Source organism: Mus caroli, chromosome 14, assembly GCF_900094665.2.
Source record: "Mus caroli chromosome 14, CAROLI_EIJ_v1.1, whole genome shotgun sequence".
In the NCBI taxonomy this organism is placed as follows: domain Eukaryota; kingdom Metazoa; phylum Chordata; class Mammalia; order Rodentia; family Muridae; genus Mus; species Mus caroli.
The window spans coordinates 66,989,602-67,016,106 of NC_034583.1; the positions used below are offsets into that span (position 1 = coordinate 66,989,602).

The window sequence follows — 26,505 nt, forward strand, 5'->3', positions numbered from 1 at the left end:
CGGCTTCGTCTGATGACGTAAGCCCACGATGTGCTCATTGGCCAGATTACTGTAACGGAAGTGACGCTTAATGTTAGTTCCACTGTTACACTTTGGGCTCGCTGCTTGCTAGGTGGCATGGCTGAACCGGCACCCGCCGTGTGGCCTTCAGCCCCGGAGCTGACTCCCGCGCCCGGGACTCCGAGCGAAGCTGCGCCGCCGCGGGACAACTGGGTGTACTGGGCCATGCTGCCGCCGCCACCACCTCCTCTGTCGTCCCCAGTGGCGGGCTCGGAGCAGAGTCGGAAGGGACAGCCTCACGTGCTGCCCCAGCCTCCCTCCGGAGCGCTTCCACCGTTCGATGCTCAGATTCTTCCCGCGGCGCAGCCTCCTTTCGATGCCCAGGCCCCGCCCGATGCTCAATCTCAGTTCAGCGGCCAGCAGGCCTGGACTTTGCAAGCCTCCACGCCTTGGTACTGGGGATTGCCTCCTAATGGTTTTCCCACGTACCACACGACCTACCAATCTCCGGGTAAGCTGCTGTTCCTAGTGGCCCTACTTTACTTTCTCTTTTTTTCCTCTCCCAGCTTTTTCTTTTTATCTCTCAGCTTTGCGCTGTAGTTTTGGAGGCTGGTAATGAGTATTCAAAATGTGTCTCACTAGGTTTCCTGCCACCTGCTTATCCAAAATTTATTAATTTAACCCAACTATAAAACTACTTGCATAGCAGTAAACAAAACATACAAAATTCCTTACCTTTTGAGAGCTTCCTATCCCCTCAGTGTAGGAAGACGCGATACAGGAGATAAAACTAGGTATTAGAAAGTAATGATTGTATGTATGCATTAGAAAAGGATTGATGGGGGGTGAAGAAATGGGTTGGCGATGAGACTCTATTGCTCTTGCAGAGGACCAAAGCTCGGTTCTCAACATCCACACTGGGCTCTCAACTGCCTGTAACTCCAGCTTCAGAGGAGCCGATAGCTTTCTTCTGGCCTCCAAGGGTACCTGTAATCCATGCTACCTACACATTTTTTGTTTTTATCTAAGAAAAAAATGATTAATAAACAATTGCACCTTTGCAATCTTAAATGAAACTCTCTTTTCTTTTTTAGTTACACATTCCTATTTTCCACGGTCACATGATGCAAAATTCAATTTGCCTCAAAACAGAAAACAGAAAACGAAGGTAATTCCAAGATGATAAATGTGGCCTTTTGAACTTGAATGTTACTGCTCTATATATTAAGTTGTAACTGTCAGTGTTTCACATCTGTGGTGGACATGGCGAGCTTTACTTGGGTAGTATGTTTAAGGAACTTATATAAGTAAAATGTTGAAACAAAATAGTATTGAAAAATAAATGATGAAATTATAGGAAAAGAAAGAACATTAAAACCATCTTACTGCCGGGCAGTGGTGGCGCACACCTTTAATCCCAGCACTTGGGAGGCAGAGGCAGATGAATTTCTGAGTTCCAGGACAGCCAGGGCTATACAGAGAAACCTTGTCTCAAAAAACCAAAAAAAAAAATAAAAACCTGTCTTAGTATACAGACATAGTAGAGGATTATGCTTACAAATAAATGTGAATGTTAAAACCAGTGAAGTTTATTTAAAACCTAGGGGTTGAAGAACCCTTTCACAGGGATTGTGGATCAGATATGCTGCATATCAGGTGTTTACGTCACAGTTCATGACAGCAGCAAAATTACAGTTATAAAGTAGCAGTGAAAGTAATTTTAGGATTGGGGGTCACCACAACATGAGGAATGTATTAAAGGGTCACAGCATTAGGAAGTTTGAGAACCACTGTTCAAAAAACTATGAAGATTGGGACTGTCAGCTGGAATTCTAGGAGAAGACTGGAAATCCCAAGTTTTTCTTAACTGAGTTGGAAGCCAAGCCAAATTGTAATGACAAATCTTTTATTTTTCATAATCTTGCTGTTTTTTGTTTTTGTTTTTTGAGACAGGGTTTCTCTGTTTAACAGATCCCTGGCTGTCTTAAGATTCAATTAGTAGATCAGGTTCAGCCTGCTTCTACCTCCCTTCTAGTGCTGGGATTAAAGGTGTGAACCCCCATGCCCAGCAATCTTGGCTGCTTTTTAGTGTAGAAGAATCTGTTAAATAAAAGCAGAGTGCCCCCCCCCTCCTTTTATTTTTCTTGTTAAATTCAAGCTATAATCTAATGTTTCTAATTTAGGAGAGTATATTTACCCAAGTTGTGTGCATGTCTTAAATTCAGACAGGATATATTGTGTTATTAATGTTTTCGTTCTGGTTGTAAGGTTTCCATCTTTTCAATACTGGGTATTTGTCATTGTTATGAAAGCCTTTTTCTTATTTTACATTTATTTCTGTTGGGAATGGGTGTGTATGTATGGAGTTAAGAAAATACCTTGCAGGTGTCAGTTATCCTACCATGTGGGTCCCGGGAATTGAACTCAGGTCCTAAGGCTTGGCAGCAGGTGCTTTTGCCTGCTGAGGCGTCTCTCTCTCTGGCTGGGCAACCTTTTTTTTTTTTTTTTTCAAATGAGGAATGGTGCCTGGTTATGCCTCACAAGCAAATGCTACATTAACACGGGTTTTCTTTATTATTTCCTGAACCTAACTTACAGGCCAGGTTTCCTCTTCTTTGTTTAAGTCACACAATTAGTTTAGAGTAAGTTGACTAGTGTCTAGAACATGAAATTAGTGTGTCCTTTTACTGTGAAAGCTGTGTAACTCATACTGTAAGTATTACAGGAGTACAACTTACCAATAACAGTCCATTTAATGTTAACAGTAGCATAACATTTAAAAAACGGAGAGTACTTCCTATGTCAGTTTCTAGCCTGGTAATATCCTCTATGAGATATAAGTACTTCTAGAACGTGACAGGTGCTGTATCGAATCTTCATTAGGTCTCCAACTTGAAATCTATTTATAGTTTGCAATAGCTCTTTTTAGATTTAAATTTTGCCTATTGTGCTTGAATTTTGCTATATTGATTTTTTTTCTTTTTTTTAAGGAAGCCTCCCCACCCCAGGGGTATGTTTTAAAACAAGTCGAATATGTATTCCTGGAGTCATTGTGTTTGATTAAACGGAGATTTCCCACCATAGTCTTACTGCTTCTTTTGCTTTGCAGAAAAGAAAGGAACCGGTTTTCCATTTTTTCTGTGATACCTGTGATCGTGGCTTTAAAAATCAAGAAAAGTATGACATACACATGTCTGAACATACAAAAGTAGGTTTTCATGGTTGTTCTGAACTGATACAGAGATGGCCTTTAGTTTGTATTTTTGGTGAAATAGCCAAACTTACTTTCCTCATAAGTTAGATTTTAAAGAACTGTTTGCTGGCTTGCTGCATGGGGACAGTACCTGGGTTTGGGGTTTGGGGTGGGGAGCCCACTGCTTCATGGAGAGGAGGAGCTGTGGCAGCATTTGCATATGTGCCCCTCCATGGCTACCTGGGAGGGAAGAGAGCTGTGCCTCCCATGTGGTCGCCCTGGGAGACTCTGAGTGCCTGCCCTCTGTAGCTGTCTTGACCTGCAGCTGTACCTTGTGATGTGTCATTACTTGCTGTCCTCTAAATACAGACCAGACGCTAAATGATTTTAAAATGTAAGCCACTTAGAATGCTTGAAAAGGTTTTGTGTTTGTTTTTCAAAGGAGTTTCTTGGTTTGGATAGATTCATTCTGAGGAGTGCTTGTCACTGTTCGGAATTAGGAACATTTAACTTCACTCAAACAGAGGAGGAAGTGAGACTGGTGGCTGCGCTGCTCACGACGGGGATGCCAGTCCTTTCTAAGTGCAGCTCTGTGTCAGAGTGATCTTGTTTGCTAGTGGCCTGAATGAAGGAAGGGTGTAGCACAGGTGGAGTAATTGTTAGACCAGACTCTGGAGAGCCCTGGTGGTGTGGATCATTTAACTGTCCTTTTGCTGTTAAACTTTTCAGTGCCCTGAAGTAGATTGCTCCTTTAGTGCACACGAGAAGATTGTCCAGTTCCATTGGAGAAATGTAAGTTCTTATGGCCTTTTTCACCCTTTTAAAATGTTTCTCTGTGTATGCTAACAATTAGTAATATCCATGCAGGGTTTTCTACTTTGTAAGGAAGTTTTATATCTCTTACACTATTTTAGTCTCAAACCATGCAAAATAGATAAATATGGACTTCTCCTGACAAGATTGGAAAGAATGAGTTGCCTGCTCAGAACTGATTCTTGCACTTGCAAGTTGTGTGCTGGCTTTTCCTGTACCATGCTTCTTAAAATGACCCTGTCTGTGGACGCTGACAAGGTGGCTGGGCAGTCGAGAGCTTGTACTGTCCTTTCAAAAGACTCAAGTTCATTTCCTATCACCCACATTGGACAGTAGACAGCTGTCTGTACAGGATCCTGCTTTGGGGATCCAGTGTCCTGGTGTCTTGAGGGCACACACATGAGCACACATTAGAATAAAAGGAAAAACTTGCTTCAGCTGTCACCTTCAGTTTTTCTTGGTAAGTTGGTCACTTGGGTGTGTAATTAAATGTGTTATGTATCTGTAATAAAAATTAAGCTGCTGCCGTCCATCGATAGCACTGCTCTAGCTACATGAGAAATGGTGCTCTTCCTTTAGAGATGAGAATGAGTTAGAATGAGAATGGTGGCTAGCTTAAGATATGTTCTGCTTGTAAGTTCAATGTTGAAAACAATGTCACGGTTAGTTAAGCTCCCAAGCATGCTTCCTGATGTTCAGCAGGCTTTCTGCCCCTAGATGCATGCTCCTGGTATGAAGAAGATCAAGCTAGACACTCCAGAGGAGATTGCAAGATGGAGGGAAGAAAGACGAAAGTGAGTAAAGAATTGTGAACCAATAAATAACTTTGTTTTACTGGGCAAGACTTGGGTGTTGCAACATAATGGCCAGGCTGGTCATGATGAATCTGAAAAGAGAAGTGTGATCTTTATAACACTGCATTCCACTGAAAGGGACTGAGTCTCGTTTTGTGTTCTTCAATAGTGGTTCGTTGTGACAGAGAATGGTGTTAGTTGATGGTTTAAAAATAAACATCTTTATTAGATAGTGAAGTTCATTGAATTATTTTACAATGGTGATACTAAGAAAGAGAACTGCAAGTTATATTGTATGAGGCTATTGAGTATAGTTTGGAGAGATTTATAGGAGCTTTCCAGTTAAATAACGGATATACTACAAAGGGACTCTGAAAAGAGTCCATGCCACCTACTAAACGTTCAGTGGCTGGGGAAATAATGGGCTTCTGATATTTAAAGTGCACAGTACATTGCTATGTTTACTTTTTTGTCTGACCACATAGCTGAATGATGTTCTCTGCTACGCAGAATGGGTACAGTGAACAAGATGGACACGTGCTTGTCCTTACCTGTAGAAAGTGCAGGGCTCATTCCTGTGATAATGTTTAAGAGGTGTGAGCCTTACTGTGTAACTTACGGCTTTGCATTATATTAGCAGAGATGGCATAGTTGATGTCTGGCTGCAGTGTGCTTGGGAACAGTCTGCCTGGAACTCCATTTGACTTCCTCTCACGTGTTTGATTCTGTAACAGAAGACTGGGCTAGAACTGTTAGATTGATGGTGCACTTTGAGAAGCAGTTATTACTGTGTTGGTTTGTTTTCTGTTGCTTTGATAAAATACCCATAAGCAACTTAAGGAAGTTTAGTTTGGCTTATGGTTCCAGAGATTTAGAGTCTATAATAGCAGAAATGGTGTGGCAGGCAGCAGGCAACTGCCTCGGGGAGCTGGCTGATCACATTGTGTTGGTAAACCAGGAAACAATGTGAGCTAGAAGTGGGGGTAAGGCTATCACCCCTGAAAGTGAGCTGCCGGTGACATACTTTGTCCATCAAGGCTTCATAACCTCGTCAAGCAGTGCCACAGTTAGGACTCAGTGTTTCCATACATGAGTCTTGGGGGGCATTCTCAGTTAAGCCACCGTAGTACTGTTCTCTAGAACCAAGCTAAGGGAAGTCAGACACAACAAGAGCTCATTCACTTGCTTTAAATGTGTTCATTTGTAGCATTGGGATTGCACTTAAGGCCTTGCTCTTACTAGACAAACATTCTGCCACCATGCCACAGTCCCTAGCTGTGTTAATTATTATTTTATGTGTCTGACAGTTTTGCTGGTATGTATGTCTGCACTACATGTGTGCTTAGTGTCTGAGGAGGCCAGAGGCGGCATTGGATCCCCTGGAACTTGGAGTTATCAATGGTTGTGAGCCACTATGTATTTGTTGGGAATTAAACCTGGGTCCTCTGGAAGAGCAGCCAGTGCTTTTAATCTCCACCAACTCGTTAGTTTTAAAATCGGGGACTGGCTCCAGTGCTCAGGCTCTGTTAACTCGGGCAGTGGCCAGGGTGTTTGAAGTCCTGGTCCTTCGTCCGTGGTCCTCTGAGTAGCTAGGGTTGCAGGTCCTTGCCCTCCAGCCTGACATGAAGTCAGTCTCAGAGTTTGAGGAAGCTACCTGAAACTCTTAACCACAGAGCATAGCTTGTAAATACAGCCACTATGTGGCTTCTTTATTTTTACTTCTTATGACACCACCTCCCCACAAGTACTGGGGCTGTTCTGTCTTTGCTTGTCTTTGTTATGTGTTGATTAGATCTTTCCCGTATTATTTTGTATAGAAGGATAAACAAGTAGTAACTCCACCTTCTGTCTGACACTCAGGGTTTGGAAAGCTCACAGCACGGATAGTGAAGGTAGTTCCCTGGTAGCCGGGATAGAAATGACCTGTTGGACACTAGCTTTTCTCTGTGGTAGTTGGATGACTTGGAGGCTGCTGGTCTAGTTCAGTGGTGCTGGCTTTCTTTATAAATGTTGATTCCTTTGAGGGATGTGAAATGGCTTTCCATCCATAGCTCTGATGGTTGCAGTGAGCCCTTCTGGTCTTCACAGGAGCCTCATCAGCATCTGAGCTCCACTGTTCCATTTTTCTTCCCTCACCTGCAGAATCTCAGCCCTGACCTGCTTTCTAAGCTCTGTTCAGAAAGCCACACAATTGTGATATACTCTGCAGGTGAACTGGTGGTGCTCGCCCACTTGAGGGACTGACTAGACTAGTGAGGACCTCAGTGTTTTCTTGGTTCTCCTGTGGTAGAAAATGAGATGTTCATTTTGTAGTTGTTATTCTGTTACACAAATGACCGGCTGTACAATTGCAACATTTGCCAAGCTCATTTTCTCTTAGCTAAAGTGTTGAAACTCTTAGAATACTGGTAATCACGATTCTAAATGTGGGCTGTCCTTCAGGTAAAACATTTCTACATTATTTCAGAGATTTTGGTATCGGGTAGACTTTTTGTCTATGTCACATGGCCTTTTAGACCGTTTGATGACTTTTGTGGGTTTGTTTTTTGTTGTTGGTTTTTTATTTTATTTATTTTGCAGGTTTTTCTTTCTGTTTTTCTATTTTAAGACAGACTCTTACTAAATATACTAAATATACCCTGGCTGCTGGAACTCACTATGTAGACTAGACTAGTCTCCAACTTATGACAACCCTCCTGCCTCAGTGTCCCAGGTATTGGGATCACAAGCTTATGTCACCCATCAGGGCTGAACTCCTTCCTCACTTGTTCCTTTTGTTGTGATGCTGCTTCTGTCTCAGAGGGGGACCTTCTGAAGCCCTTCATACAGGCTCAGCGACCAGACTTCTGCTGCTTTTGGGGTTTTTACAAAAACACCTTGGCCGTCTTTAAATACTGTGCTGTGTCCAGTATTGTCCCATTTTGGAGAGCTATTTTGCATTTTGTGTTCTTGAATAAGTTAAGTATTGGACCAGTAAGTACATCTTTTACATGGTTGTTTATGTCACCCAGTGCCATAGGTAGAAGTGGTGCATGTGATGTATGTAAATGGGGCTTGAAATTATCTATTTATTTATTTTGGTCTTTTGAGATAGGGTTTCTCTATATATCCTTGGTTGTCCTGGAACTCACTCTGTAGCTAGCCTCCAACTCGGAGATCTGCCTGTCTCTGATTAAAGGCGTGTGTGTGTGTGTGTGTGTTCCTGGGGTGGAATTCAGGTTGTCAGTCTTGGTGGCAATTGCTTTTATCCTCTGAGCCATCCAGTTGGCTCACTGCTGTGGTTTTTAATAACAGATTCTTATCACTAGACAATCAATTTAAAAGCCTGCATTCTTAAGTGGCTTTTCTCTCTATGAAGGTGAACTTTGCCCCCTTGTGGACAATACAGCAAGTGATTCAAGGAAAAACAGTCTCTGGTGGAAGCAGTGATTGTCAAGTGCTGACACGAAATCTTAGACCATTTGTTAATGGAAACCGTGTCTTTTACTAGTTTCTTGGTAATATTTATCTTGAAGGTTAGAGGTAAAGATTTTTAACTTATTGTACATCTGTGTCTATATATGTGTATGTGCGTGGGTATGTGCATGCCAAGGCAAGTGTGTGAATGTGTGAATCCAGGTCAAAGGACAACTTAGAAGTTGATTTTGTTTTTCCACCGAGTATGTTGCAGGAATTGAGTCAGGTCATGAGACCCAGCCACAGGTACTGTTATCAGCTGAGTCTTCTCATAAGCAGGCATTTTATAATTGAGAAGTGAAACATTTTGCTGTTTATAGCTAAGATTCCCAAAGCCAGAGACTTTCACTCTGATGGGAAATAGTGAACAAATATATGAGGTGCCTAGAAAGGTACATGCGATTGAAACACTAACAGTAACAGGTGGGGATAATACTGCTTAGCCAAACGGTTCTTTCATTAGGCAAGAGGAGGCTTTGGAAAGTAGATTTGTTTGGGAGGGCTTGCTGTGAAAAGTGAGCTACCCACCCTGCACTCCACACCTAGGCTATCATACGCATAGCAAGTAACTATTTAAACACCGTTGTATGGACACTGTCACAAGTAGCCATGGAGAGTGTGCCATCCTGCCTCGCCCGGTTAAATCAGGCCTCCCCTACCACTTAGCAATTGTGGATCTGTACTGTCAAGTCATGTACGTGGCACCATGCAGCATGTAGACTTCTGAGGCTCAGAAGTCATGCATGTTGGGTGTAGTACTAGTTCATTCTCATTTCAGAGTATTTTTCTGTCCCGTTGTATCGCTCTATCAATCACAATGATTTCTTCATCTCCCACTTGAGAGGGGGTGAGAGTATTTTGGCATTGCTAAAGCTTCCATAAACATTTGTGTGTGAGTTTGTGCTTTGAATATAGGCTTATGTTTGTATTGGATAAGTACCCAGAAGTGATGTTGGGTGGTCATGCAGTGATTATATACTTCACTTCAAAGGAAGCTGCCAAACTTGGTTGGGGAGAGGTTTGAACTCTAGCGTTGCTGGTTGACCTAGGGAAGCATTCAGAGGAAGAGTCTGCCTGAAGGTCTGCATCAGTTAACCGTGTCCTCCAGGAGCCTTGCGTCCACGTCTTACTTGAAAGTGGCCCATCCTTCTTCCTAGGATAAAACAAGCTCAAGGCACTGTTGCTGCTGCTGGCACTGGGGAGACGGCACTGCTCTTCACTGCCTGTCCTGATTTTGCCTGACAGAAGGTTCACATCTGTTCTCATATTACTCCCACACTCTAGACAAATAACAAAGGAAACAGAGCCTAGTTTTCAGCTTCTCATTAGGGAAGCAATAGGTGTGCGTCAGCTTTAAGTAGATTTCCATGCAGACCTCATTATCTAGAAGTAGACTGTGTTAGTGGGCGTGAACTTGGAATGTCCCCCAAACAGAATTGCCAAGAGGGAGAATATACAGCTGTGTCTTACTGTGCGTGGTGACACAGTTTTAAGTTGGTTGTGTTTCAGAACTATGAGTGAAATTCATGGGCAGCCCCTACTCTCTAGAATAAAGGAGGGCTGGGACAAAATTTTCCATGCTTTCCGTGACTTCTCTCACGTAGAACTTTCAGTGTAGATTGCAGGTATTCAGTGACCATCGTTGGAAGTGCTGGAAGAGAAATGGGTGCAAGATACTGAATGATGAAGTGGAACTAGGGACTTGTGAGCATGAGGGGTGCCAGAGAGGACACAGGAGTGGCGGTTTGGGGTGACATTTATTCTACCTGCGATGTTAAGTGTTCTGTGCACCTTTTAATTCATCTGAGGTTCTTTCACATCTTACTTCTTGGGTCTTGCCCCTTCACGTACTCAGGAGTGTTAGTGACATACTCATTAGCAGGATAGGGAACTAGGTGTGGGATATATGTCGGTAGTCCTGGTGTCCAGGAGGCTGGGGTGGAGTGTCTGACCTTGTGCTGCTCTGCCTGTAAAATATAGAAAGCGAGGCATTTTTAGAAAGGGAGAAATGGGGTAAGTTGGCAGGAAAAAAAAGACATGGGAAATATTTTCTTTACTTTGGTTCATTTGATAGATTTATAAGACATGTACTCTAATATTAAGCAGTTTAAAATATTAAATTTTATTTCTAGCTATCTATTCTCAGCTTATTTTATCTTTATTTCTCAATGTGTATTTTTAAAGAACTGAAAGATTCTTAGATTTGTTTTATGTGTGACTGGGTGTTTGCCTGTGTGCTTGTTGTTACCGCTTGCTTCCCTAGTGCCCAAGGAGGCCAGATGAGGATGCTGGGTCCCCTGCAGCTGGAGTTACAGTGGGTTGTGAGCCATGAGGAATTAAACCTGGGTCTTCTGGAAGAGCAACCAGTAACGGCTGTGCTATCTCTTCAGCCCCAATTTACTTTATCTTTAAATTTTCATTGTATATATCCATATAACATCATATTGTGTTATATTCAGACATTTCCATGACAAGTATGTATTTTACATTGCATCAGTCTCAGATTTTGAAGAGTGTACCCTAAAATGAGTGAATTCCACATTGGTACAACAAAATGCTTTTTATTTTGAAGGTTACTGTTCTTGTGAAAGGTGCTCTTCTGGAGGAAGCCAGTGTGTGTTTTGGCATAATAGAGTGCTAACATCTGTGTAGCCATTCTGCTAGAAAAGTGAAAGAGACCCTGGACTATGGATTTAAAGCCAGGAAAAAAAGTTACGTCTTTATGTTATTTTTCAGACTAACCAAAGTTGGAGGGCCCTCTGTGCTTACAAAGTAGGAGAGCCTGTCTCCCAGGGCAGTGTCCACTAGGTGGAGCTTTTCTCTTCCCATCCTCGCCCCAGTCTGCTGTTCCCAGCTCAGGCTGAGTTCCCTGTCTACCTCTTAATAATGGGTGTGTGTTTCTGACGTTCAGAAAGACTTTGAAATTAAACTACAGTGGCATAAGCTTGTGTTAGAGCGGTTTTTAATAGAGAGAGAGAGAGAGGAACTGTGCTCTGTCTGGAATAGGCCCAGGAGAAGCAGTAAGAGTAGCAGCAGTTTGAGTGCAAGGAAAGCGTTGGCTTACTGTGCAGAGGTAGCAGTTTCACCCACTAGTGGACTCCATTCTGTAAAGACATCAGTGGAGACCCAGGGTAGGCAGAGACATGTCAGAGGCAGGGAACCCAAGGATAGGAGACAGGAGGAGGAAACAAGGACAGGCAGGGAGAAAGGGTGATTATAGGGTTAAAGAAAACAGTAGGACATGGAAAGTCTCACCTTTCACAGTGTGTGGCTTCCCAGTGCTGTCCTACAGCAGAAGACACTGCACTAATGCACAGAGCTGCATACTCTAAGACATGACTGTTATTCCCCCAGGGACGTTTGCATGTTTGTCACATGTACAGTAGGACGCTCAACTGCCCCCTTTGCGTGGAGGGCATTGAGTAGCCTTGAACTTGGTGCTGAGCCACCACAGGGCCTGTGGTGTCTGGCTTCTCTACATCCTGTGTACAGATGGAGAACGGCTGTCGCCCATTCTCCCTGAAGGCTGTTCTCTAAGCATTTCTCACATCTTTTACAGGCTGCCATGCAGGGCATGGCAGGGATTTTGGTTTCTTTAAAAAATACAAAGAGCCCACAAAGTAGCTAAGGCCAGCTCCACTGCCACAGTGCCTGTCTTCCTACAAAGGCTTTACTTTCCCCCCCTCCTCATCAGCTTGGAGTTTCTTCTGAGCCCCTCCAAATTTTATTTTTCCTCAGCATTGTCCTGAATGTCAGGGAAGAGGTCACACTCATCCAAGTGCCAAGAGTCCACTTTGTGAAACCTTAGGTCATGCTTGCTTTTCACGAGTATCTGTTGTTGTCAGGTCCTCATCTTGTATGACCTTGCTCTTTGCCTGTTGTGCTTATTCATAGCCCGTGCAGTCATCATCTCTTCTTTATGGACGGCTACTATTTATAGCTGGGTGCATGCTTTGCATTGTCCTTAACTGAAATTCACTGCCTTTCCCCATTCTCTCACCACTCCCCAAAGCCATTTCCAGTCTTGTCTCCAGACTACAGGATAACTGACAAATAGTTGTCACTGTGTGTGCTCCACGAACTGATAATGTGGGTGTGTATGTTAGTTTAGTGCTAGTGACGGTCAGACCAAGGGCATGTGCATGCTAAGCATTCTCCCTCTGAGCTATGTCCCCAGTCCAATGATAGATGGAAGAAGTGGCAGAACTTTAGTTGGTGTTTCTGATGATCATCAGCCTGAGTGGTGAGGGCTGTGTTTCCCTCCTTCATGTTTCCTATACTATGAAGATTTGTTTCATTGCCAGATTTCAGGGCTAGCATCTACATACATCCTGTGCTAAGAAATAGAATCAGTGGTGTGCATTGCCTAGGATTCTCATTCATTCTCTCTCTCTCTCTACTTTTCTTTCTTTCTTTCTTCCTTCCTTCCTTTCTTTCTTTCTTTCTTTTTTATTTTTTATTTTTTATTTTTTTTTTTTGGTTTTTGGTTTTTCGAGACAGAGTTTTTCTGTGTAGCCCTGGCTGTCCTGGAACTCACTCTGTAGACCAGGCTGGCCTCGAACTCAGAAATCCGCCTGCCTCTACCTCCCGAGTGCTGGGATTAAAGGCGTGCGCCACCACGCCCGGTTCTTCTTTCTTTTTTAGACAGGGTTTCTCTCTATATCTCTATAGCTCTGACTGTCTTGGAACTCACTCTGTAGACCAAGCTGGCCTCAAAATCAGAGATCTGTCTGCCTCTGCCTCCTGAGTGATAGGATTAAAGGTGTGTGCTACTTTGTCCAACAAAGTGGTTTATTTCGTGTGTATGAATGTTTTGCCTGCATGTATGTCTCTGCACCATGTGTGTACCTGTTACCCAGGGAGGTCAGAAGAGGATGTTGGGTTCCCTGAAAATGGAGTTACAGATGTTGTAAGCCACTAGGTGGGTGCTAGGAATTGAACCTGGGTCCTTTGAATAACAGTCAGTGCTCTCAACCACTAAGCCATCTCCCTAGCTCTTTAGAACTTTTCTGTGGTTTGCTATCACCTGTTGGATTGAGTACAACATTGTAGGTTGATCCTCCTTTGGCAACTCAGTTCCCTGTAGGTAATTTATGTTTTATATAAAATAATTCCCTGGTGGTAGTGGCCACTCTTTCTGTGATCTTGAGTTGTTTGTATTACTTAGCTTACTGAGAACAAACTCGAAACCTTTCCACCGAGTGCTCTCTGTTGGCACTGTTTCAGACCAGTTGCTTTCATGTGCATTTCTTTGTGGATTTCATTTTGAAATATTTCACCCCACCCAAAAGAAAAGTGTACTCTCCTGGGTGCAGCTACTCTTAGGCTTTTCCTGTCCTCCTTAGTAGACTGTTGTTTGAGAATGTCTCTTATGGTGGTGACTTGGTGTGGTCATGGTGTATCTCTGCAAAAGTAATTGGCTAGGCAGGTACTTTCTCTGTGTGTGGGTGCATGCTAAGCAGAGACGTTAGAGCAGTTCGCAAGTGCTGCGTGAGTTAGGCAGTTGTAATTCTAGCACACACTCCTTCCCTGGGCGCAGAGTTGTGTGGACAGCTGAGAGAGACACTGACACATGAACTGCATTTTCTCTCTTAAATTTTAGAAGCAATTGGAAGTTTGTGATGTTTTAACATTTTTTTCCCCTAGAAACTACCCAACTCTGGCCAATATTGAAAGGAAGAAAAAGTTACAACTGGAAAAGGCAAAGAGAGGAGAAGTGTTGACAACCACACAGTATGGGTGAGTTCCTGGACGCTGTCTGTGTGCATCCTCCGTGCTCCTTCAAAAGCATGTGTGCGCTGCTAGTCAGCACAGGTATGATAGGACTGTCTGTACTGTGGGCACACTGCCCTGTGCTCCTTCAGACAAGCAAACTCTTATTTGGATGTTTGTAGGAAGTGTAACCAAGGATGCCCCACAGGATTGTTTCAGTCAATCCCCTGTTGTCATTCAAGCAGTTAGCCAGTTGCTTATTAATAAAAAGTAGATCTGTCATACAGCCAGGCATGCTCTCCTGTCAGTAAAATGTGAGGTCTCCTTTCCCTCCACTCTCACTTTTTTTTTTTTTTTTTTAAAGATTTATTTATTTATTATATGTAAGTACACTGTAGCTGTCTTCAGACACTCCAGAAGAGGGAGTCAGATCTTGTTACGGATGGTTGTGAGCCACCATGTGGTTGCTGGGATTTGAACTCCTGACCTTCGGAAGAGCAGTCGGGTGCTCTTACCCACTGAGCCATCTCACCAGCCCCCCACTCTCACTTTCTTGTTCAGAATTTTTCCATTTTATTCTACTGGCCTTACAATTTACATATACAAATCCTATATGCACTACTTGATGCTAGCGCACTCTCTCTCTCTCTCTCTCTCTCTCTCACACACACACACACACACACACACACACACACGATCTGTCTGTCTTTCAGGGCTTGGTAATGTTACTAACAATATCCAGCATCTTATTCGTTTGGCGAAATACCACTTCAGGTATTTGTTTTTAAATTTTCTTTTCTAATTATGTGTGTTGAGGGGGCTCTGAATTGTGCACATAATTGCAATGCCTATAGAGGCTATAAGGGGGTGTAAGATCTCAGGAATTAGAGTTAAAGGCAATTGTGAACCACCCAGTGTTGATCCTGGGAACTGAACTCCAGTTCTGGAAGGGACTGATGTGTTCTTAATCACCAAGCCGCCTCTCCAGCGTCAGAGGGCTTGCTGTCCTTAATTTTCAGGAGTTATACATTCGGTTGCATACATGTTGACGTGGAGTGGCTTGTGTACATTAGGGGTGTGCTTTTAACTTTTCTTGTAACAGGAAGTGCTTGTCACTGGTATTGGGGTCAGGATGGTGTCAGACACATCTGCTGGTGGTGACACAGGTCAGACACAGTTGAGGACTTGGCAGCTAGTGGCTCTTAACCCTAGCTGCTTACTTGTTAGGTGTTCTTCGTTATACAGAGCTATCAGGCATCATTGTCCTTCTACTCAGAGGACCTACTTGAGTGTTCCTTAAAGAGAAGATCTGCTGAACGTGACATACTTATAAATGCTTTGCAAACCTTGAAGCCCTTAAAAACGAGTAATTTTTTAATGAAATAAGAATGGGTGTGTTTTATAAACTCTTAAGACATGCTTACATACAATCTGAGAATGCCACACGCTAAGAAAATCTGCCAGTGATGACACAACAGAGCCCTATTTTAGGAAATACTTGTAGAAACTTGTAGCTAGAAGTGAATGAGACTTACGTTGTGGGGTGTGGACCTTAAAGTCTGGGTCTTTCTTTCATTTGGGTTCTTTATGTCTTAGGGAATAAGTGGTCAATTTAACATCCATATTTCTTTTGCTCCATTTTTTTTCTTACTTCAGCAAAATGAAGGGCATGTCCAGACATTCACAGATGGCAAAGATCAGAAGTCCTGGTAAACATCATAAATGGAGAAGAGGTGGGGCTAGACAGAGAGCTGTCGTTGGACTAGGAAATCATGCCAGAGATTCGGAGCCTGAAGTTCCGTCCAAGGCTAATGTAGACCCTCTAGGTGCTTTGATCCACAGCGACTCTGGTAAGCTGAATGGGAGATAACATGAATACACACGTGTGTGCATTGAGGTAGATTGGATGGGGAGGGGTCTTGGCAGAGTGGAGTGTTGGGTTAAGTACAGTGGGATAAGATTAGGAGGAATGGAAATAAAAAAGTAAGCACAACTAATAGTAAGGTACTTGCCGTGCTCCGTGTGCTTTGGGTGTGTTACCTCTTTCCCATGGAAGGGCCTTTTAAGCAGGTGGTATTCTGATTTCCATTAGAGAGAAGACCTCAGGACCAAGCAGTTCACTTTACTCACACTGTTAGCTGCTGCAGAGCCAGAACTTGAACGGAGGGATCTGACTCCTAGTTCAGCACTAGTACTATACATGTTCTCTCATAAGGTCTGAGTTTGTCTGGAAAATATTGTGAATATAGGAGCTGAAGATGTGGAAAGGAGTTTAGACAGATCCTTTCTGGCTACTCCTGTAGTTCAGTGGAGGAACTCTTGTTTGGCCTGCACAGAGATCCACTCCAAATAAAAATAAAACAAGCCGGGCCGTGGTGGCGCATGCCTTTAATCCGCCTGGCACAGCACTTGGGAGGCAGAGGCAGGCGGATTTCTGAGTTCGAGGCCAGCCTGGTCTACAAAGTGAATTCCAGGACAGCCAGGGCTATACAGAGAAACCCTGTCTCGAAAAACCATTAAAAAAAAAGGATTTTTCTTTTGCTCCCCAAGATTTTCTACATCAGAGCCACTAAGGAAACATCTTAGCTTTCCTTAACCGTCTGCTTCTGCAGACTCTCTCTAAGGGTGATGTCATTGCTGAGCTCCATTTCTACCTTCTTTCCTAGGGAGGCTATTGAATTATTAATCTGCTGCAGCAGCAATGCTTGATAAAAGTTGAGTACTATTACTGTGAGTGCCAACTGAGGGGTGGAAGCCCCTTAGAGTTTTCATATAATTCTTAGACTAAGAGAGAGGTGATGTGAGGGCAGCAAGCAGAGTGGAGCTCTACCTCCCTGGACAGCAGTCCTGCTGCTGGCATATATAATAACTTAAGTTGACTCTGTGTGTAAAAGGTAGGTGTTAAAGTCACGAGAATCATTAATGCAGGTGGTGGTTTGAATGAGAATGGCCCCTCTGACTCATAGTTTGAATACTTGGTCCCAGTTGATGGGACAATTTGGGAAGGATTAGGAGGTGTGGCCTTGTTAAAGAAGGTGTGCCCTTTTGGGTAGGCTTTTAGGTTTCAAACTCCTTCTCCTCCCCTCCCCCACCCCCAGTTCTCTCTGCCTCTCACTTGTTTGTGATGTAAGTAAGCTCTCAGTGTTTCCTGCATGCCTTCATTTCACCATCATGGACTCTGAGCCCAACTCACGGCTTTCTTTCCTAAGTTGGTTTGGTCATGATGTTTCATTACAGCAACAGAAGAGTGCTCATCCTTAAATCTCTTTCTTAGAATCTGAGAGTGGAAAGCAAAGTTCCTATGTGAGGCGCTATCTGTGTGAATTTACTTTCTCTGTGGATCTCTGGCTGTTCTGGAACTCACTCTGTGGACCAGGCTGGCCTCAAACTCAGAAATCTGCCTGCCTCTGCCTCCCAAGTGCTGGGATTAAAGGTGTGCGCCACCACCGCCCAGCTGTGAATTTACTTTTTTAAGTATAATGCTTTTTTCCCACCAACAGTAACCAACTCAGGGCCTTAAGTGTGGTAGGTGGGTAATGTACTACTAAGCTGCACTTTGTACACATCTGTAGGCTGCAGTTTCTTTAGTCAACTTATAAATCCTGGGCCTAGAGGCAGTATTTTGTTCTCTGAAATTTGATTTCATGATCTTCTTTGGTAATCTGTTTATACTGGTATTTTTATTTCAGAGACTGGGTTTAACTGGTTTTGTATTGTTTTATTTTTCCTGAGTTGTTTTATTTGTTGGAGTAGTGCCTTTGACGGTCTTCAGATTGGGTGCTAAAGTGTTTAGATGAGAACTGGTAGGCAGACCCCACAGACATCGGGAATAACTCCTTTCAACTTCTCACTGTCTTATTTTCGAGATAGTTACTGTAGATTAGGAGGAGGGGGCTTGTTTTTTGAAATAGGGTTTCTTACTCTGTATAGTCTAGGGCCTTGAACTTCCCAGTTCTGCTTCTGCCTTCTGAGTGTGTAAATTACACATATGCACCACCATGCCTGGTGTACTTTCAAACGTTATTACTTGTGACATGCCTTTTAAATATGTAAGAGAGATAAGAGTCGTGTGTGTACATTAGTTTTCACCCCTGTCTTTTGGGGAGGTGAAAGGTCAGGTTTGTGACCCTCCTAGAACAGTTAACACTCACGCTGTGAATTTCAAATACTTTTCTCCTGAAACTAGACTCTTCTAGAGAAATAGAAACCAGGTCAGAAAAGCACGAGGTCAGCCTCGAGCAGCTCATGGAGCATGAGAACATACAAAGGTCACAAGTGTAGCACATTCCGTGATCCCAACACTGGGAGGCTGAGGGCCTGGGCTGTCCAGTGAGAGTTTGTCTTCAGTAAATAGACAGTGTAGGACAGAATGGGCTAAGACATGCTCAGAAGGGTGCTGTAAAGGATTCTCAGTGGCTGAAGTCACAAAATAGTAGTAAATTATGGCCATCCCTCCCAAAAGTAAATAGCCGTGAATCTGTACTGACTTAAATAAGTATTTGAATAAATAAATATGAAGGAAAGAGACAGATTTTTTTTTAATTGTGTGTGTGTGTGTGTGCGCGTGCATGCAAGCACGTGCGCGCATGCAGTACCTACAGGGCCAGAAAAGGTTGTTGGGTCCTCTGGGCTGAAATTATAGACAGTTGTGGGCTACCTTATGTGGGTATTGGGAACCAAACCTGTTCTCTGCAAGAACAGCAAGTGTCCTTAACCACTGAGCCATATTTCCAGCCCAAGGCATTAGTGCTACAAGTAGAACACAAAATGAGAGAAATATAAATAACCATTAGAACACCTTAGTGATAATTGTTTAAAGATAATTATATTGCTTGAGGGCACCTGTTCTTCAAATACTTATTAATTACTGTGTTTTTAACATATGTCTAACGTTCTTTGTTACTTTTTACTTGAGTAGATACTCAAATTTTAATGTAGACTGGTAACTCATTTCAAGGAATGGAATAATGGAGAAGGAAATCATAACTTTATAAAAATAGAGAAACTAGATCAGTCACTCAGAAATTAAATAATAAGTCCGTGACGTAGTGGACCTCTGATGAGCTCCAAAGAGCTTATCCTTTGTGTTATCTGTCAAAAACCAAACAAAACCAAACTGCTGTGGGTGTGTGGGGGTCTGTCTCTAGAATCCTAGCACTTATGAAATTGAGGCAGGAAAATTGAATAGCCATATGCTATCTCAGGGTTGATAAGACCTCAGTGAGGTCTTGCTGTTAAAGAATACAACATTGGCTGTTCTGTGTTTGTTGTCTGTCTTTAGGCTCTGGAAGAGTTACTGTTGTCTGGTCTCATTCAAACAGTGGAGGAACAGGCTGCTCACATTGTGGTAGACTTGCTTGATTTGCTCATAATGTGCGTATAGAAACTGTGTTCCCTTTCTCATTAGTATACAAGACAAGTTGGTCATCTGGCTTGAAATCAGTGAGGAATCTTAAAATATTGATAGCACATCAATATTTGGTATTTGGTAGTGTTGGTGGTGGCTCTGTCTTCACCCTTCCTGTGTGCCTTATGTGCAGGTGCAAGGCCAACCAACATTCACATGATGACATTCCTGCATTTCCCAGTAACAAGTTTGGATTCCCTAGACTGGCTTCATGAGCATTGACTGTTCAGTCTTGAAACACTTCCTATTGGTTAGGGGCTGAATTTGTTCATTAAGTAGACAAGTTGCTTATTGTCTTCAGTCCAGCTTTGTTTTTATGGCTTGTCTAGATCAGAGCTAATGTTTTAGAACTGCCAAAAATGAAGGTAACAGGTGGTGACCTGGGGTCCGTACAAAGAGTATTTCTCGGTTATCAGTAAACGCTTTACCTTTGACAGGCGCTTACTTGCCAAATCATCGTGCTGTCTTGTTGAACTACGTTCTTAGAAGTTTTCAGCACATTTATTTCAACTAACTCATTGACTAAATCATGGAATGCTTTGAGTAAATTGATTTATTTCAATATTGAAAGTAAAATTTTTATATTATATTTATTCCTAAATCTAGTTTTCCAGAGTTAATGATCTTGGCAGAATAATGTGAATGCATGTTTTGACTGTCCCACTACCTGTAAGTTAATAGCAGAAACTATGTAATTAAGTTAATTGAGGAAAGGCCCAAATTCCATGACCTGCAAAGCATGGTAAGTTAGCTAGGCTGTGTATGGTTAAATTTCTCCCTGTCTCCATTGGAGTAAAGAGCGCCTTAGCGTAAGATTTAAAACAAGGACAGCTGTCAGCCCTCCCAACATTATTTTTTGGGAAAGGTTAAAGGAATCCTCAGAGATGACTTTTTCTTATTTCACTTACAGATGAGAAGACGCCAGCTTTCTTTTTGATGGTGGCAGGCACTCTGGGCTCCCCTCTGTGAGTCACTGTTCTCTCCCCTTCTGTTGCAGAGTCTGATAAGGAAGAGAAAGTGCAAAGGACTGTAGTGCCCAAGGAAGTGACACCAGCCTTGTGTTCACTGATGAGCAGCTACGGCGATGTCTCGGGGTCAGACAGTGAGCCAGAAGGTAAGGTGGAGGCGACTCCTGGGATTTTGCCTTTGGTTCATGCTGGGCAGTGCTGTATCAGCATGCAGTATACCCTGTTTTTAGGTCCCTTGTTATGTTTTTAGTGGCTTTGGTAAATGAATAGCATTCCCAACACTCAGGAAGATTAGAAAGTTTGGTCATCCTCAGCTATATATAGTGAGCTTGAGGCCAGCCTGGGCTACATAAAACCCGGTCTCTAAAAATAATGAAATGAAATTTAAGTCTGTGTGGGTCAGTGCTGTTTATAGCATACATTTATTAAGCTATCTCACTTGGAATGCACAGTGACCCTGATCTTGTGCTTGCCTTAGCTTTAAATAGACAAAGTGTGCAGAGGCCCAAGGTCCATGTTCAGTGTCTTTCTAAATTCCTCTGTCCCTTTCTTTTTGAGATAGGGTCTCTCACTGAACCCAGACCTTATCAGTTCATCCAGGCTGGCTGGGCAGGTAGCTTTAGGAATGTCTCTACTCTGAAGCACATGCTACCACACCCACCTTTTCCCTGAAGGTCATGGTCAGGCTTGTGTGGCAGGCCGTTTACCTTCTGAGGCTCCCAGCCCTCACCAGTTTGCTGTAAAGGGTTAAAGAAGTGGAATCCTTTCATGAACCTGAGAAGTTAGTGATGCATCTCTTTTAGGGCCACATACTCAAGCTGTGATAGGCTATTGATCTGAGACAGTATTGATTTAATCCAGGATTTGCATCAATAACGTAGTATGTGCTTAGTGAATACGCCAGTGTTCTGTTATTGGCAAAACCTGGACCTGTGGGGTCATTGACTTTAGGCTTTTCCTACTATGTGTTATGTTTTCCTACTATGTGTTTGTTATGGAGAGGTTGTGGGCTCAAAATCGGAGCTGGGCTAGGAGAAGAGATCAGGTGTTCGTGCGAAGGGTGTAAGCGAGGAAGCGTGGCGCTCCCGTCACAAAGTTGGCGCTTGAATATCTGTCCATAACACGGGGGCTTTTTCATGTAAATGGCCTATGGGCTATTCAAATAGTTGCTGGCGCTCACTTGAATTTTGGAATATAAGCTACTTTGGCTTTATCAGAGTGTTCCTTAACAGGTGGTGGCCTTTTTAAATTTTAAGAAAAACAGTATTTATTTCTTACTCTTGTTTCTAATATACTGATAGGTAAATGAAGTTATTCTGTACGCACGTATTACATTCCCTCCCTACCAGCTGTATTAATAACGTGATAAGGAGGGAAACTGTTAACAGGTTACTGAGTCCCATAAAAACAAGCTGAGCTAATGTTTCCTTCTTTCCCTCTGAAGATGAGACATTTAATACTCAGCAAACTCAGGTCTTCCATTTGAAGCTGCCACTGTTTTTAAATTGGAAGGAAGAAAACAAGAGGCTTTGAAAATCTCACACCTCTGTTGTATGTGTCATCAGGGTTAGAGAGGATAAGTTTGTTAACATTCGTGTGTAGTAGAACCTATGTAAAAAAATCTAGGTTTGGAGACTTAATAGGTGAAAGAAACCAACTATGTCACATCCCCTGTAGCCCCTGTCTGCCTGTCACGTGCTGTCTTTCTGAACAGAGAGAGGCTTAGCTTCTTTTATAGTAGCAGCAAGTGTATGTATCAGATTTTTATGTGGGTTTGTTTTGACTAGAGGTCCCTGCTTTAAGGAGGATACCTTTGTTTATTTTCTTAGATATCAAGAAGTATTTTATGTAGTTTGAATTTAGCTTCATCAAGCTGTCCATTCACTACCAGCTGTCTAGTGTTAATTCTTCTTAGGATGTGTAAAGAAGGGCTCTCAAGCAAGGCTAAAGCCGTGGAAGGGTTATGCTTGATCTGGGGCTGCCAGAATTAAGAATAAGGAGTGTTCCAGGTGCTTTGCTCTGCTGCTTTTCCTGGCTTTATACAGATCCCTTCAGTTGGGTTCTTTGTTTGTTTTGTTTTGTGCCTTCAAACTGGCTCAGCTGTGATTACAACCCCAAGCTGAGAACTGATACAAAATGCCACAAACCAAGGAGTGGTCTTAATTTAAGAGGATAGCATAGCTATAGCTAAAACTGATTTGATATAGTGAACATTTTGTTAATATATGACAGTTAGCTAAAGATGTTAGAACCCTCAGGGAAAAAAAAATCTAAATGGTTCAATGTCCTCATTCCTTAGCAGAAAATTGACTGTCTAAGCTCTGAGTCATCTGACCTATGTGTTCCTTGGCTGAGTGATCAGTACTTGAAGGTTAAGTTACTAACAGAGTGATAGTAACACTGTGCCCACTGTGCTGAGCTCTGCCGAGTGCTCCCAGAATTCTAGCCGGTCTGTTTGATGGTTCTTGGTCTCTTTCCTCTTTTCCTCATCACTGAGAAAGCATCCGTCACGTGGTCATGGCAAACGCTCATCCGGTGCTCACTCTGCCAGGCCCTGTTCTACTGCTACACTCGGGTATCAGTACCTCGAAACCTCAGTGCCGCTGTGCTCTCAGTGTGTAAGTGAGAACCTGAAGGCAGAGAGCAGCTGCTTGCCAGCAGACCCTTGAGTGATGTTGATTTGAGTGCAGCAATCCAACACACAAGACTGTGCTCGAAATACAGACCCTAGAATTCCTCTGAGAGATAATTTCCACATTTGGTCCTGTATAAAACTTGAATATGGACAGTATTCCTTTATTTTTTTATTGTGTGTGTTTGCAGGTGTGCATGAGTGTGTGTATGTGTATGTACACATGTATATGTTTATGTACACATGTATGTGTACAGAAGACAGTTTATAAAGGTCAGCTCCCTTTGTGTGCCATGTCACACATAGGGCCTAACCTCAGGTCCTCAGGCTTGGAGACACTGAGCCGCTGGCCCTTGCCTTCTTTCCGTTTCCTGAAGTTTTGAAAACTGTTGTGAGGCAACACCTCACCCTGCAGGTCAGGCTGGAACCAGCAGCTTCCCACCTGCCTTCTCCAGAACTGGGTGGACAGATGTGGGGCGAGGCGCCTGCTCCGCTTCATGTTCATTATAAATTTAGCCCATTAGCATTGTAAGCTGTCTGTCATCCCCTGGCAACAGCCCTTGCCCTGAAGTCTGTTTCTCAGATTGGTAGAACACGTGTGCTGCGTCTCCGTCCATCCTGCACCTGTACTGTTGGACCTGCTGCATACAATCCATCAGTTGTGGGCTTCCCTACAGTGCCTGCATTTCTTAGAGTCAGGCAGTTGAGCCTTGTTCTTACTATTTCAGGTGTTTGGGCCATTCAGAAATAGCTGTCTGTTGATAAAGCTTGAGATGTGTGCAGGTGTGCTTACATTTTCTCTCTTATTAAAAATTCCACCCGCCCTGCCTCGCTGCTATTTGTTTAAATGGTCATTGTCTTTCTTTTTTTTTCTAAGACCATCTTTACGTTTATGCGCTCATGTCTTGTCCCCTGGTACTCACTGCTCTTTTGAGTAGCTCCGACCTTCTGTCTTAAGTGAGTGCTTTCTGCACTCTCTGAGGCAGTCTCCTTAATCTTGTTCTGTTTTTTATTTCTTTGTTTTGGTGTGAGGGGTGTGAGCTTCCGTTGTAAAATAAATTACTGAGTAATCCAGAAAAGAAAAGAGTAGTCTGAGCGGTAGTGGCGCAGCTGTACTCCAGTGAGCAAAGGCAGGCTGATCTCTCTGAATTAGAGGCCAGCCTGGTCTACCAAGCGAGGTCCACAACAAAAACTCTGTCTTGAAAAACAAAACAAAAAGAATAGCTACTGGGTAGCCAGTATTGTGGCTGGGAGAGTGAGTGTACCTTTTGGTTGTTTTTAAATTGTTTACCTGGTTTTTACATTAGAAACTCCCATCAAGACTGAAGCAGAAGTTCTGGCAGAAAACCATGTTCTTCATAGCAGTCCTCCCAAGAGTCCAAAACAAAATGTTCAAACAACTAGTAGAACTGTCTCAACATCCAAGTGGGAGAACCAGAGGAACGGACTCAGAAAGATAAGCCTTAAGCGGAAAAAGAGCCACTGCCACCCATTATTTGAACCAAGAACACATCACCCGTATCTCCTGGAAATGGTGAGAGGTTTTTGTTCATGTTGTGTCCTAAAAATGGGGTCACTGGAGTGCTCTGTGTGTGTGTGTGTGTGTGTGTGTGTGTGTGTGTGTGTGTGTGTGTGTTTTCAGGCTACGTGTGTTCTTTGGAGACTCGTCCATGTGCACGTCTTGCACCTAAGGCTGCATTTGGCATATATCTGGTGTTGAGTACATGCAGGACAACAAGTTTTCATCACTGCCTAACACCAGTATATTAAGTATAGATTTAACTGATGTGTTGAGGTTAAAATTTTCATTGGAAGCACAGCTAAATACAGTGGCAAGGTGAAGCAAATGGAAATAAATCATTTTCTGTTTTAGAATACCAATGCCTGTTGAGAGCTGCAGAGAACTGGCTCAGCCATTTAGAGCACTGACTGCCCTTCCAAAGGGCCCTGGTTCAGTTCCCAGCACCACATGCTCGTTCGCAACTGTGTGTGACTCCCATTGTAGGGGACCTGATACCCTCTTCTGGCTTCACAGGCCTCAGGTGCACATGCATACATGCAGGCAAAACACCCGTACAGATAAGATAAAATGAATGAATGAATGAATGAATTGTTAAATGTCAAGACAGGTCCTGAAGTGGCCTACTGTAAGTCTCATTTCCTTGCCCTTCCTCGCCCTGCCTTTGTTTGTATCTGACTTCTGCTTTAACAGTTTCATCAGCGTTGCATATCCAAACACTTAACTGCACACTTGAAGCTGTAAGGAAGGGGGAGTTTGTCTCCCTTCTGAGTAATAGGAATGATGATGCTGTTGAGAGGGAAGGATCCTCCCATGTGTAAGGGAACCCCTAACCTCATCAGTGCTTATGCAGCCGCTGGGGTGTCCTGTCTGTCCTGACAGGATCACCTGCACACAGCTGCTTCGTATTAAATGGGACCTAGAATATACGCCGTGGTGTGATGCTTACTAGATATAGCCAGATGCAGTTTTCAGTTGTTTATCTAATTCCAAGTTAAAGGTGATGTTTCTAATCTGTATGTTAGATACCAGAAAAACATCTAGATGAGATAAAGTCCCTTTTGGCAAATAACACTATTCCCTGGTCGTGTACCTTTGTGGCTACCAGGGGAATGAATCTTAGCTTTCTTTCAGTTGTGATTTCAAAAATGGGGAGATATGAAAGTAGGTGTTTCTAGAGCTAGTTTCAGCTCTCACTGCATTTGCCACACTTCGTTTTTATCATTTATAGACTTGGATAGACTTTGGGGGATCCTCTGTATTATTTCTTACTGACTTTTAAAGACTCAGTCAGGCTGCCGGGGAAATCCTGTGCTGAAGTGGGGCCCTTGTCCGAAGGAGCCAAGTGCAGGGAGAGCCACACCATTGAGGGCATGGTGGGACTTTGAGAGGAACCATCGTGACTGTAAATCTGCTTTGCTACTCTGCTGTGTGTTCCTAAAGAGGAGCCAATGTGAACACGTGTGCTGCTTAGGGAGCAGGTATCTATCTCAGCTGTAAGTCAGAAGGAAGGGACGTGCATTTACTATTGTCTTCTGATAAGTCTGTCTTACTAGCCTGTGCTCCGTCTCGAAGGAAGGGATACTTAGCATTTTAGGTTGTGTTTCTTGGTCTCAGCTTTTAAATAGCTAATCTTTTTAATTTACATTTTAGCTTCTAGCTCCAGATATTCGACATGAAAGAAATGTGATTTTGCAGTGTGTTCGATATATCATCAAAAAAGACTTTTTTGGACTTAATACTGATTCTGTGAAAACTGAAGAAGGGTAGCTGTCTCCCGTTTCCACTCTCACCTGTAAAGCACCTGAGAGAACACCGTCCTTGAGGAAGGAGAGAAAATCAGCAACTTCTGCAGCCGGGATCAGTAATTGAACTGGAAGCCTCATGGCTGTCATGCTGGATTTTAAGTCTGTCCTTAGGCTTTATGCAAATAAATGCATAGCTGGTCTTTTTTTACAGAGTGTGTCTGTGTCATTGGGGGGTGGGAAGTAACTGAGTAGGCTTTTTTTTT

The 26,505-nt window shown here is 43.0% G+C and overlaps 1 protein-coding gene across 1 annotated transcript; it reads left to right on the forward strand.

The window, feature by feature from the left end:
• Positions 1 to 96: 96 nt before the first annotated feature.
• Positions 97 to 26,452, forward strand: Nufip1 (nuclear FMR1 interacting protein 1). Its single transcript, XM_021182112.2, has 10 exons — positions 97 to 511; positions 1,095 to 1,168; positions 3,110 to 3,208; positions 3,923 to 3,985; positions 4,724 to 4,800; positions 13,903 to 13,995; positions 15,625 to 15,818; positions 20,373 to 20,489; positions 24,283 to 24,509; positions 26,148 to 26,452. The coding sequence occupies exons 1-10, from the start codon at positions 118 to 120 to the stop codon at positions 26,262 to 26,264; spliced, it is 1,455 nt and encodes a 484-aa protein (XP_021037771.1). The 5' UTR covers positions 97 to 117; the 3' UTR covers positions 26,265 to 26,452.
• Positions 26,453 to 26,505: the final 53 nt, after the last annotated feature.